We start from the raw sequence: 14,438 nt of genomic DNA on the forward strand, positions 1-14,438 counted from the left end.
CACAGGACTGTCATAAGAGGAAATGAGATTTGCTTGACTCAATTTGTTCTCAGCAAATCCATCTTGACTGTTTAATCATCTGTTATCTTCTAGGTCTTTACAAATAATTTCTGTTTTCTCAAACAAATGGAATTACACCGGTCCATAATTCTTCAGCCCTTCCTCCTCCCCAATATCTTCTTGAAAAATGACATAATATTGGCCTTTTCCCAGACTTTTGTCACTTGTCTGTCCCCTGAGTTCTTAAAATACTACTGATGACAAAGATTAATGAGCCTGCTCTGTAAGGGTGGCTTCTGTGCCAAATCCTTTGCTACAATCAGAATTGTGCCAAATTATTTGCTATGATCAGAACTATCCCAAGTATTCTCCAACATTGTTTCATCTTCTTAAAAGCTAAGAGTGCACCTCTCTGCCTTTGCTATTAATAATGATAAGACTCCTGGTCACAGTTGAATCTTTTAGCAAAGAGTGATCTAAAAAAAAAAAAAAAAAAAGCATTAAATACTTAGATAATTTTAAGTTTTTTGTTTTGTCCTTTCCTTGTGTTCAGAAGTGATCTAATATTTCAATTCTTCTGGCTGCTGGAAAAAATTAGTTTTTCTGTCTTATACTAATTACTTTGAATTTTGTACCACAGCCTTTGTCTATGCGTTGACATGTTATGCTGCCTGTATTTAGTGTGATCCTAATTTTTATCTCCTGTAAGCTACTTTTTTGAAGGTAATGACAAACTAATGACTTACGGTGCTACTAGTAAAAGTGTAATAGAAGACTACACTTCCTCTACAGTGAAACAGTTTCCCGATGAAACTCTACTTTTTTCCTGAAGCAGGGAAAGAATTGTCTTTCTGCACTAGGTTTCCTCCCCTTGGATGTTGTAATAACTGAATTTACTGAAGTCCTTTTTTTGGAAATTGTCAGTTTCTGCTTTCTTCTCTGACCCTTATTGGCTGAAGATTGTGAATTCATTTTATGTTCATTCTTCACACAGACCACCTTCTGCATAATATTTTCAACCATATCCTCCCTGTTGGCTCAAAATCTACCAGAGCCTCTCCTCTCATTGTTTTCTTCCAAATCCTGGATCAAAATTTATCATTTGTATTCCCAGGTCTTCCTAGCCAGTCTATCATTTGGGAGATATCCTTTCCCAACAGCTGTTGGTTGATTAAAATCCTCTTAGTGCTACTAGAACTGGGGAGGATTTTGCTGGCTGCTTGAAAACCTGTGCTTCTCATATCTTCATGACTTAGGTCTATGTTCTCATCACAGATTTTTCAGCAGACCTATCTCACTCAGAGAAATGGACTTTGCATTTGGTGGGTGTATCTTTGATAATCTGGGAACAGATTGTACATCTTTCTTTCCTTGTTGTAAGAAGTTGCTTTGGCAAGTCCACTTGTCAATTATTTCACAAAGTACTTGTTTTACCAAATAAATGATGATTTTGTTAGGTATCGAGACTTCTATTTTCTGCTTATGACAGCATCTCCAATAAGCGTATCTGTTCTCCTCCTTGCCTTTTTGACTTTACATTGAATAATGTTCTTTTCATTTTTAGATCCTTGTGAAGTCCACCTTTCTTCATGCATTTTGGATACTTTTTCATAGCTTCATTTCTTTCCCCATTGTGCCAAGACAAAGACTTGGTGGTGATCTGGGAGAGCCAGAGGTAAATTCAGATTGGTGTATACTAGCTACCTCTGCACTGTGAATTTTATCCTTCTGTTAAAATCAAATGAAAGACTGCTAGTATATATCATCAAACGATGGTAAATGTTACAAATAGTTTTAAGGAAAACTATGCTGAAATGGACAGTCAGTATCTCTAAGGAGGAAAAATGACTCAAACATTGAAAAAAACTCACAAACTTGCTTTGGATTTAGAGGTAAATTTTCACTTGAGAATTCTGTATTCTTAAGCTTAAAAAGTGCAGTTTAGGAGTTCAGGCAATAGTGACTGTTCTCTTAAGAGGGGAGGAAAATACGTGTGTGTAAACTAAAGATCTTGGCATTTCTGATTTTAGGCAATAAGATGCCTTTTAGAAATAAAAGTAAGTTTATCTCTGTGTGCTAGACAGAGCTTTATTTCTTACTATCAACACTAACCCCATCTCCTAAAATGAAATAAGACTGCTGTGTGGCACACTGAAATATGTTCTAGAACAGATATTTTTTGATGGCTGCTTCAATGAACTTTCAATTTTTTGGCCAGCAATTTTTAAGTGTTTGCTTGTATTACGTATACAGCATTGTGATCTATAGAAAAATTAGTTGAACTCTGGCGATACTGCTGAACTACAGACTTTGTTTAGAGCCAAATACCAGCTCTGTTGTACTATAGCTAGAACAAAGAAGAAATAATAAACATTTTCAGTCCACGAATGTAGGTCCTTCAATCTGACATTGATAGGGGAAAGTCCACCTACAAAATACAAGTTGCAAAAGAAGAATTTCCTCTCCAGGGAGAGTCCGTGTCTCTGTGGGATTCACAGGCAGGCAGCATGGTTAAAATAGTTGAATTTTAGTTTTCCCTGCCTGTAATAAGTACTGGCTGCCATAATGTACCTGTGTTTGTTTTGCATTCATCAGTCATCCTGAAGAGGTTATGAGAGACAGAAAATCTTTGCCATGCTCTAGTTACCACACAGAGCTGTGACGGGCAGCAATGCTACTGAGTGGCGGGTCATTGATTTGTGCGATGTCCCAGCAGCAGAGCTAGCATCTAACAGTAGATAAAATTGTGCTCTGTCACGCTGGTAGGAGCAAAACCTGCCCAGCAGATCTTGCTTTCGTCACTGGAGCATTTGGAGAGTGCTAAGTGATCTCACTCTCACGAATTGTTCAGCTGCAGGAACTGTGTCTAGGTATCTCAGGCAGAGCAGGTAGGAATATCAAAGTCCAAAGACTCCGACTTGCTTTCCCATTGTTAAAAATAATGAATAAACCTGACAGAGAATATCTCTTGATAACTTAGGATATGAGACTGAGCTATCACACATAGACACGCTTTCCCCTAACTGGGAAAACACAGTAAAACTTTGTGGGTTAGCATAATGAAAATGTTTGATTTGCATTACAGGAGCAGGGAGAGGAACCAAATATTATTACCATCTTATTGTCAAGCAGAAGAAAGGATCCTTGTTACATTTCATACATGGGAAACTCTGGAAAAGTGAGGCTAAAAGGGTTTGCTTCAGGCCTCCCACCAGGTCTGAGGTAGCTGTGAACCTGTCCTGGTCCTAAATGTCGCAGACAGGACACAGAACATCGACCATGACCATTGATTTTAAGAAGGGGGTCATCTGACTTGCAACCGCCAGTTCAGACTAGAAGCTTGTGCTGGTTTTCGTTAGTTGTGATAAATGGTAAGATTTCACAATACTTCATGGGAGCTATGAAACTGTCTCAAATCTTCTGTTGTGCTTCTGCGTTGGTTTCCTCTTAAGAGCAAAACGAATTCTGCAATGATGCAGATACATAAATGCTAGTTATAAGACACTAAGTCTAGCAAGGCTAAAGGCATTGGGGTTGTGACAGGAGGCAATCTGCAGCTGAGTTAGATGGGACATGAAGCTTAGTACTATGAGCGATATTGTGCGGCTCCCCACTCAGTGTCTCAGCTTCAGCCCATCTGAACTTTTCCCGCTCAATCTGTATGATCTGGGTGATCTGTATGTGTACCGAGTTAAGGCCAAGTGATGCCAGCCATCACACTCAGCTAGGTTGCCCCTGTTTGGGGACGCTGCAGGGGAAGGCACCATTGACGACTCGCAAGGGCAAGCGATGATCATTTCCCCTGCCTGGTGTGTTGGAACAGAGAAAATGCTGCATGTGTTTGAAGGAAACTCACTGAAATGGTGCGCCCAATCCAGATGTGCTGTTCAGTCCTACACTCTGTAAAGTAACCCATTTACTCAAAGCAGGTCATGAAAAAATTTTGGAAAATGGGAGAAGCTGGGAGGAAAATTATAGGGAGAGCAAGTGGCAATGGTAGGTGACAAAATGAGCATTTGACCTCAGAACGTTACTGTAAGAGAAATTAAAAATCCTAAAGCAATTGCACAAGTAGACTTGAGACTGAGACAGCACCTTAACGCTGCTGTCAATTTATTGTTTCAGCTGTTGCCTTCTGCTCACTTAAAATTTCTGAGCTAATAGTAGTCTGAAATTAATAGTAAACAAATTCTTTAAAAAAAAAAATCTTTACGCCAGAGATGTATTTCAGAGACAAGTGAAGTTCTCATATACATATAAATATAAAAGACCTCCAGGATCTGTATTGGGATTGTTTTATCTTCTTAGGTGATTAATTGCTTTATTGATGTTGTGGTTAGAAGAGAGTCTTATGATGGGGCAGAAACCACAGCCATTGCTCTCTTGACTAAAAAGCTTTCTCCAGTTCAGCCAGAATTCTCTTTCACGGTAAGTATGCTTTGCATGTCGCCATTCACCCTTCGAAATATAAGGTATGTTAAGTCTTTCATGACAAGATATAATTCTTCTCCCTTAATACACCTATCTTTTTCAAAGCAGTACTCTACAGAAGGCAGAAAGATGGGTTTCTACATCAAAGAATTTCTCACATCAAAACCTCGCCACAACTTTTGCGTGGAGAAACTGAGTCCCCGCTTCCCCTTTGCTGTCCCCGCGGGGCCCATTCCTCCCCAGGGCGACCCAGAGCCCCGGGGGTCGCGGTGGCCGCCCACCCCCGGCCTGTAGCCCTGCCCTGCCCAGGGTGGAGGGAGAGGGGAGGCTGCTTTGGCTTCCCGGCTTGCGTTCAAAGCGGTGTCCCCCCGCCCGAGGCAGCCACCCGGGCCCGCTGACCGCCGCCGCCCGGGCCCCGCCGTGCCCCAGAGCGGGGCCGCCTGAGGCAGGAAGCGGCGTGAGGGGAAGGTGAGGGCGTCGCCCGACGGCAGCCCCGGGAGGGAGGTGGGGGGGCCGCCCCGCGGCGGGGGCCTCCGGGGTTACGATCGGCACAGCTCCCCCAGGACGCCCGCCGCCCTCCTGGCCCTATGAGGGGAGGGGGGTGTCCCCCCTTGTGGCGGGGGCGGCGAGGCTGGACACCGCTCCCCGTGCCGCCCCGGCGGCGCTGGCGGTTGCGGCTGAGGTAAGCGGGGGACCGTGGGCGTCTGTCTGTGTGTCTGCCGGCGGCTCTCGTCACCCGGAGACGGGTCTCCCCTAATCGGGTTTCCATCAGTCTCCGCGGGGGCGTATAAAAGGAGCGGCGGCGGGGCGAGGCGGGCAGAGCGCGGTGCTGCCCCCCGCCCGCCCGGCCGGCCCCATGCAGCCCGCCATGATGATGTTCTCCAGTAAGTACTGGGCGCGGAGGGGCTTCTCGCTGGACTCGGCCCTGCCGGAGGAGCGCCCCGCTGTCGGCAGCCTCACCGTAAGTGGCGGGGCTGGGAGCGGGGCTCCTCCGCCGGGCCCACCCCGGCGGCGGCGGGGGTCGGAGGGAGGGGGGAGCCGCTGCTCAGGGGAGCTGCCAGGTGGGGTGGGTCGGGCCGGGCTGGGCCGGGCCCGCCGCGGGGCCCGGTGCTGGGGGGGGGCGTCCCTTTCCCTCCCCGCTGTAAAGTCCGGTGGGGTTTTTTTCAGCGGTTTGAGGCGACCGATGAAACGGACTTCGCCCTCTGTCAAAGCGCTGCCTTAAAACGCGGCTTCAAACAACGGTAAAAGTTCCGTTAGGAGTACAAACCTCACCGCAGAAATTAACCGGGTGGCCAGTGGGATAACATAAAAGCACTGGGGTGCAGTTCAGGTATTTTCAAACGCTTGAGTTTTGAAAGTCTGTGACTAGCCCAGCCGGCGGCGTGCGGCGGTGCTATGTTGGCAGAACCGGCCTTATCGAGGCACTTGCCAACCCGGCAGCGTGGTACGCAGATCATATTTTTGGCAATTTTTTGCCCGTGGCACCGTCGCTGCGGAGCTGTGAGGTCTCCCTGCCGACAAGCAGGGGTGCCAGAGCATCCGGCAGCATCATGTAGAGGATGTGCAGTTTCCCTGTTGAAAACCCCGCTAAGGAGATGGAAACGGTTCTCCGTACGGTGATGGTAGGGATGCAGCAGGTGCTCGGGTGATGTCAAGCATGGGATGAACTTCTGCATGCTTACAGGTAAACGTATTTGAATAGGTTTGCTTTAATGAGAATAAAGAATATTAGTAGGTACCAATAGTGTAATCTGCTCTGAGTATGTGAAATATTTAGGATTAAAAAGACTTTACTGCCTGTAAAATCTTGTGCCAGCTCTGCAATGCATGAAGTTTCAGATCACTTGAGTAGAACCAACAGAATGCACCAGTTTGTTCCAGTTGTGAACTGGCCTATTGTCTTTATAGTAAAATGTGCAATATCCTTATTTGTACCTGCTTTATTTCTACTGGAAATACTGAATTAAATGGGATAAACTTGTTTTACTGTCTTATATTTGAGTTACTTTCTTCACTGGGTACTGCTGTAGATCACTTCTATTCCTGAGTACTTTTTTTGCTCCAGATAATTAATTTTCGTTAGGAAAGTTGATCTACTAGTCATTACTTAATTATGAAGTGTACTAATGAGGATGTCTGATAAGATTTGCGTTCCTGCAATATCACAGCCACTTCTGCTGGGCTCATAGCAATTTGCTAATCTAGTTTTCAGGTACTTGAGAGAGGTTTTCAGTCATCACTTCAGGTAATACTTGCTTGAGAGTATTAGGGAACCTGTGGCAGTCTTGGAAGGTGCCGAGTGCTCTTGTTTCCCAGAGGGATTGATGGTACTGAGATTCTCAGGCACTCAATTGACTACGTAGCTTTCAGAAAGCACTGTACAGTGAAAAATCACAGATGCTACAAAAATAGCATCTTTGTCACTTCATGCGGAGGTTGTGTGCTTGATGTACGTGAAAAGGACTCAGCCAAATCCCAAATATTATTGATGTTAAAAAAAAAAAAGGTGACCTCCTAAAACAAAAGCGACCTTCTCCCCGAGCAAACTTCCTACCAAGCAGAATCATATAAGCTCAATTACTAAAAAATACACATGATTGAAACCCTTCACATATCATTCTACAAACATAATTACTTTTCCAGAATGTTTCTGTAGTGTAATAAATGATGAGGAAAGATCACAGAGACTTTTTAGTATGTCCAGTAACTAGTTTAAATGTGGCTGGTTTAACCTGTGCCATTTAAAGTGTGGGTTTTGGTAAGATTATGCATTTTAAATAGACCTCTCTCTAATCCAGTGCATTCTTGTACCTTAAAAAAAAAAATCTCAGAAGATCCAGTGGGAGCTGACTTAAGAGCTGTGGGCTCTCTATTCAGTAGAGGGGGATATTTCAGAGTGGACTAGGTTTGGGTAAATAAGTAAACCAATTTGACATGAACCATGTGAATGCATTAAGATGGATGTGATGCAAATACCTTGTTACTGTTAGCGATATCAATTTTTAAGAAAAGGATTTTATATAATCTGTTTTGAAAAAGAATCAGGCTGAAGTTTACTAATTTTTTTGCTGGGTCACAATGCACTTGATAAAATCCTGTAAAATCTTTTAGAAGCACAGGGGAGACCCTTTGCTAAAGTCCATCATTGCGGGTCCGCAGACATTTTGCAAGTGGGATAACTTACCTGTAAGGAAAAAATAAGAATAGAGATCTAACTTGGCTTTTGTCAAGTGCTAGGAAACCTGTTGAAAAACTGCATTCATTTTCAGGTTATTTTCAGTAAGCTGTTTAACGATTAACCAAAGGGCAAATTAATCCATGTGGAATAGTTGTATATGATTCTCAATTTCTGTTTCAGTTTTTTTTTTTTTTTTTAATGACTATATTAGGGATGATAAAAAAGCAGTCAGCATCTCATGGAGATTTAGTTTCTCCAGGAGTCACAACCTGGGTATTGGAAAATGTAGGCTTTTTTTTTTTTAATGATGGTCAATCTTAGAAAAATTGTCTATAAAGCCTGTGCTGTTGGCATCTCAACAAGATTTAAACTGATAAAATTACATTTTGTGGAAAATGCTACCTGAAATCTGGCTTAAAGCAGTCTTTGACTGCCAAGTTGAGAGAATAATGTAGGAGTGGGTAAGGATGGTATGATTTTCTGTATTTTCTTGAATTCCTCAGCCAGCTCATCTTCTACGGGCGGTACAGTGTAAGCTTGTATTTCTGTGCCAGTTTTTATAAGCAACAGAGGTTTTGTTTTCTCAGGAAAAATGATGTTACATGACAACATTAGTTGTACTACAACACAGAACTTAAAAGTTTGTTTTAAATTTAATGGTTAATACAAAAATACAGACCAGTGTAAATCATCGTAAATTGTCTTGTACTGGTTAGAATAGCATCACTGCAAGCTTTGCAGTAATTCAGACCATCTCCGTTTGCTTCATATTTGTTACTAATGATAGCGTTGCCCTAATAATAGCATCGTATTTGTATCCCAAACATTGATATGCTTTTCCTTAAGCTTTTTTTTAATTGACTGGCCTCTTACACAATCATCTCTAATAGCTGCCTTTGACCTGTGATTCTGATTTCAAGTAAATGCGTTAATTGTCGGGATGAGTTCCATTCAGCTATTTTCTAACAAAGATTTCTCTTTGCGTAAGAAGACTTAATTTTGGGAAATGCCTTTTTACATCTGAGATGATGCTGTTCTTTGTCCACTTGTAGCTAAACAGATCGAGTTCTGGGAAAAATGAGGAAAAGAAAGGGAATAAGGGAAACGGGAAAGGTGAATCTGTTTCTGAAGGTGGAAAGACAGCTGTGGTGTTTTCCTTGAAGAATGAAGTAGGTGGATTGGTGAAGGCTCTCCGACTCTTCCAGGTAAAGCTTACAAATCATTATGCTGACTGGACTGAGAAAGGCTACTGAGGTCAGGTTGTTTGTTGGTATAAACCTAATGGACTGTGGTGGCAGGAATAGCGTGCAGTTACACTCTGCAGAATTGAATAAAAGTAACTTAAAATGTTATGGACCATTCGACATTTTGGGCTTGTGAAAGGTTTTCTGGAATAAAGTTTAACAGTGATGCTGATGTTTACACCATTCGCTTTAGATTTCCGACGTGATTCTCAACACCATAAATTAGATTGGAAGTTGTCTGTGCAGGCCACAATGAAAGGAGGCACTTTCAGAGAGCAGTTCAGAATCTGAATTAAATACAATCAGGTGGTGGTGGCAGCCTTGCTGGAGGACAATGTTTGGTCCTGAAGTTAAATGCAGCTTTAAGTGCTTGCAGGGTCAGGGCTTTATGTGTCTAACTCGAACGTAAATTGTGAAGTATCAGTTCCCATATGGATCCCCATGCAATCGGTGGGTTTCAGTCAGACTGCTCGTATTGCACATATTCTGCTTGCCTTATTAGTAAATTGAAGAAGGGCTTTGGAGGCATGTCTGAGGATAGTTAAAGCAAAGCAGTACAATAAAAGTCTTAGGTTGTTCAGTCTGTGCAGTGCAGTGAAGAGAAAGTTAGGAAGTGGCTTGGGGTCTGCTTCTAAGGCCAAACCATCAGAGGGGTGTACGTGTGGGAGCGCTGGGCATTACCGATGCTAACTCACAGGGGCTGGCTCTGGGAGCAGACTCCCCAGCCAAGGAAAAGGGGGTGAGTTAGATCCCGGGGAGGGAGGCTGCCAGGAACCATCGTGTTTGACAGAAAGCTGATAGGAACTGCAGGAATCTCCCCGAGGGTTAAGTGTCTTAACTGAAGCTCTGGCTTAAATGCTTCAACGGGTTCATACCTGAAATCCTGGGTTTATACATCAACTTCCCCTTCCTGGGAATGGGCATAGAACTCACTCTGGTCTCTTAAAACATGGCTGGAAGATGTTGCAGAGATATCACCCCCATTCATGGAGTCACTTAACGATTTGAGTGCAGTGAGGGGGAGTGCAGGGTTTTGTTCTCTTCTCAACCTAGGATAGATCTGACTTCCCAAGAGAATGTCTAAAACTGGTAGCTCTGTGTCAGCTGGAAACATGCAGGGGAGTCCTGTGGCCTGTGTTATTTAGGAGTAGATCATCAAAATGATCCTGCTTGGCTTTGTAATCTGCCAGTTTACAAATAGCAGATTGAAAACCCTCAGCAGATGGAGGGTTTTCCTTCTGTGAATTTATTACGTGAATGGGTTAGCTAAGGAGATACACTGTATACATAGCTTATGGAGCATGCCAGGTAAAGAATTATGTCCGTATATCCAGAGGTGTAAAAGCAGAGACTGCTGGTTGGCTGTACCAGAGGGGACTTTCACCTGAAACGGACATTTCTGCAAAATACAGCAGGCAGGTGGAAGTACAAGCGCAGAGTTCTCATTTGGAAGTAAAAAAATATTTTATTGGCTTCACTGAGTAAGTGAAAGGATAGTTGTGAAAAGTAACAGATAGTTTGTGTCTGGCAATAAAAGGAAAAATCAAAAAGTCAATAGAAATGCTGGTTGAAAGTAATAATCTAGTCCAACCTCCTGTTTTGAAGGAAGGCTGTCACAACACTAGATCAGGTCAGCCATAAGACTTTATGGTGGTCTGTCATTGTGCGACACCCTTGGCATACCAGTAGCTGTGGTGGGAGAGATAGCCCATAGGAAAATGTTAATGCTAGAACTATTTACATGCTCGTTAATTTTATTTCTAATAACACTTCAGGTAATTCATAACTACTGCAAGAAAGATGGATGAGGACTGATAAAGAGTTATCCTTGAAAAATATTTTCTCCTTCATGTTCATGAGATGCTGAAGTAGTTCACATTTGATAGTGTCTAATTAAACACACTCAAATCCAGTTAAATTAACAGTATTATTGTGCACGTTGCCTAGTAAAATTGCATTTTGTGTTTAATAAAGGTAAATATACAATTGCATTACAATTTTTTTCTTTTTAAAAATTATAAAGTAATATTGTCCTTTATAACAGATTGCCTTGTTAGATAAAATTAAATCATTAACTTTCTTCATAACACAAATAGTATTATTTTTATATTTGATATACATTTTTTTTTTTGTCCTTGTTATTTATTAAGCATCACTAACCAGTTACGTAGGTCCCAAATGAGTACTTTCAGTGAAAACACCTTTTAATAACTGGCAAAAACTTTCCTGAGGAACACGCCATCAGTATTCTCCTTCTAGCTGGTATGTCTGCGTTTCATAGGCTATTTCATTTTTCCACAGGAGAAACATGTCAGCATGGTTCATATTGAATCGCGAAAATCGAAGAGAAGGAACTCGGAGGTGGAAATTTTTGTGGACTGTGACTGCAGCAAGAAAGAATTTAATGAACTAATCCAGTTGCTCAAGTTTCAAACTAATATTGTATCTCTCAATCCACCAGAAAACATCTGGACTGATGAAGAAGGCAAGGCTGCTTTTGTATCACTTGGTTTAGACACTGACAAATGTTTTGCACAGGTGTCTCCATAGTCTTACACTCCAGTACATTCAACTCACATTCTGTCTTCTACAGATCTTGACTGTGTCCCTTGGTTCCCCAGGAAGATATCTGAATTAGACAAATGCTCACAGAGAGTTTTGATGTATGGATCTGAGCTGGATGCAGATCACCCTGTAAGTGTAACATAAAATTGTATTGTAGGCAATTTGTTCAGGTTATTTGCCAGTGAAATAAAAAGCTTGTCGTCTGCTGATTCTGAGTACTTTTTTGAGCATATGGTTTTCAGAAGATGGGGATTTAGTTCTCTGCAGTGGTTTCAGTGAATTAATTTTCCTTTTCTGTAGTAGGACACCCAAAAAGGAGGTCCTCCAGAAAACTTATTCACTCTAGAACAACTATGTCCCCTTTTGTACTGCTTTTATTTATTTATTTAACTAGTTGATAGAAGCTTTCAGGCTCTGGAAAGTTTAGATAACGAGACCTTCAGTTCTGTCACAGCTCTTATGTAAGAATTGATATTAACCTACATGTCAGAGAAGAAAGAATTATGATGAAGACTTCCTTGGGCACTCAAGAGATAACTGCAAAATAAAACAGAGCAACGTGTTCCTGTTTCTGCATGAATGTAGCAGATGGGAAGGTGTCTCACATTGTTTCCTGACTTTCGTGACAGGAGGCAAGCCTGCATTTCACACAAGCTGTATCTGCAGTAGTGCCAAATGCTCAATGCAAAAGGCAGAAAAATAGGGGTTTTTTATTGTTTTATTTCTTTTGGCTGATGTCCATAAATGCTTAACCTCTGAGTCTTTAGATGGCAGATGATTGCAAGCATTTGTCTTACTACATTTTCACTTGTTATAAATCCCAGGTTTCTACCTTTGGACCATTTGGCTGAAAGATGCTGGTGGTAGCTAGTTGTATTCATTCCTAAAATAGGCTGAATTAAATGGGTATTTAGGAAACTTCCAGCTGAAAGGAAGTAGGTAATGAACTAAGATATCTGACCATATGACTGTCTTGTAATAGCATCAGATTAAACCCTAGCTGTAGGCGATAGTCGTCTTTGTGTTTTGTCACACACATTTTTGTTGGTGTTTTCCAAGATGGTGAAAAATGGCCCCAAAGAGTTTGTAAGTGACCGCAGAAAGATCAGTTTGGTGTAGGGGACTTTCTAGTGATGCATCTGTATACCGTGGTACTACAGTGCCTGTGTGGAGTCCTCCCTGGTGACTGCCTTGGCTGAGGAGGGGCAGGTACTCCTGGTGGCCTTGGGTTTGGGGCTCTACATTACTGCAGAAATGGCACTCGGACTGCTGCTTTCTGTCCTGTCTGCTCTGCAGCTCCTGCAGTGGCTGTACTGTGGTGGGGGCTCAGGCACAGACCCTCAGCCTGTGCACACATGCAAACGGACGTCATCACGCTGTCCCATGGCAGCACCACTTCCCTATCTCTGGTGTCACCTGCCTGCGTATCAGCCACGATAATCATCATTGCCTCGCTTGGTTCCCAGCCTTCTCTAACATGTGTGAGCCCTTCCCACACTGTGGGCCCGGAGCTGGGGAGCATGTTCCTTGATCCTGGTTTCTGCCATGTACTTCTTGATGACACACTAGGATTTACCTCACATTTTCTTAGAATGGAGAGCCTGTTGATTACCTTCAACCATTAACAATAATTTGGTTCAAACAGAGGCTGTAGTGGCAGCTCATTCTAGCCTTGAGTCAATGACTGTGATGGGCCATTTGATACTGTTTTATGTTCTGATCTGGTGCCTTCATTAAATACTTGAGTGCTCTGCTGAAAATCTGCCTTCAGTTTTACAGACAATGAAAAAAGACATTTACATTATATGAATATATATTTCACACTTGGGGGAACTCTTATAAACATAATTTACACACCATTTGTTAGCCTATGCAGCATGCTAGGTATTAGAGATGGGGGGAGGGAAATATAAAATCTGCGACTGGCCTTTCAAAGGCCACTTCTGGTGCCTGCCCTATTCCTTAGCAGTGACACGTAGGTGCCAGAGGACCAAAGAGAATTACCCTATTACAGAACCAGTATAGCACCACTTCAGCAGCATAGCCCTAACACACTCCATATTGGCTAATGGTGTAAGTCTCAGTTTCACTACATGTGACAGGCTTTTAAATCCCCTGTGCTGTCTTCCATCACTTTTCAGCTTGTGAACAGTCTGCAGCTGAGTAACTCAACACCTATGTCAAAAGATATTAAGCAGACAAGGAGGCTCCCCCAAATTACAGCAACTTTTTGCCAGTCAAAAAGCTGCTCTTTGTTGGAGGGTAGGCTTGAAGGTTTTTTGGTAGTCCTCTGACATCCTCCCTTACTCTGCCCCAGCAGCACAGGTTTGGTTATGGGGCAGTAAAATGCCTTCTGAGTTTTCTGGAAGTTCATACAAATATTTCAAATCAAACGACATTATCTCTTCCTTCCCTTCAGTGATTTGTGTATGTGAGCAGTAAGGAAAAAATGCTTTTTGCTTTTCAGCTCTTGAAACTTGAATGCTTTCTGTGCTGCTAACTGGGGAACTTAGATAACTCTTTACCCTTTTTCATCTTCAAGAGGTTTGCAGTTCTGCCTTGAAAATAGATAACACTTTTTGTAGTCCAAAAGCTGAAGTGTCTACATCTTTTATAGGCATAGAAGAGATCTTGTTTTAGTTTTGAATAGCTCAGAGGGCTGTAACTGGTTGGTGTGTATGTGTTACACAGCTCTTGTGTGCTTACTATGGAAAAGGTATGAGCCTACTGTAGCCTACAAGGTAGAGCCCTTCCTCTGTAAGTCAAATTGGAGCAATATGCATATTTGCTGCTGGAGGCTGATGGTTCATTCCCTAATGTGTTGGTTAAGATGGCAACTGCTGAAGTAACGTCTTCAAAATGAGTTGCTTATGAACACTTGATTCTTCTTGTGAAGAAAGATGTGTTAAGGATAGGTAAATTACTGCACTTTGTGTCTGTGTGTAGATCTCCATTCAGATTAAGGAAAACCTAAGTGAGACAATGACAAGGTAAAAGTTTCCCTTTTCCAGCATCTTGGA

At 42.4% G+C, this 14,438-nt stretch overlaps 1 protein-coding gene across 1 annotated transcript in view; it reads left to right on the forward strand.

Moving 5' to 3' along the window:
- Positions 1–5,201: 5,201 nt before the first annotated feature.
- Positions 5,202–14,438, forward strand: part of TPH2 (tryptophan hydroxylase 2) — a gene marked incomplete at its 3' end in the record, with an annotated part of 51,022 nt that continues 41,785 nt past the window's right edge. Inside the window, exons 1-4 of the mRNA XM_082484305.1 lie at positions 5,202–5,392; positions 8,662–8,814; positions 11,155–11,338; positions 11,447–11,547. Of these exons, the coding sequence (XP_082340431.1) occupies positions 5,288–5,392; positions 8,662–8,814; positions 11,155–11,338; positions 11,447–11,547 (543 nt within the window). The 5' untranslated portion in view covers positions 5,202–5,287. The remainder of the gene's footprint in view (positions 5,393–8,661; positions 8,815–11,154; positions 11,339–11,446; positions 11,548–14,438) is intronic.

Source organism: Vanellus vanellus (genome assembly GCF_965231255.1).
Source record: "Vanellus vanellus genome assembly, chromosome: 1".
NCBI classification, from domain to species: domain Eukaryota; kingdom Metazoa; phylum Chordata; class Aves; order Charadriiformes; family Charadriidae; genus Vanellus; species Vanellus vanellus.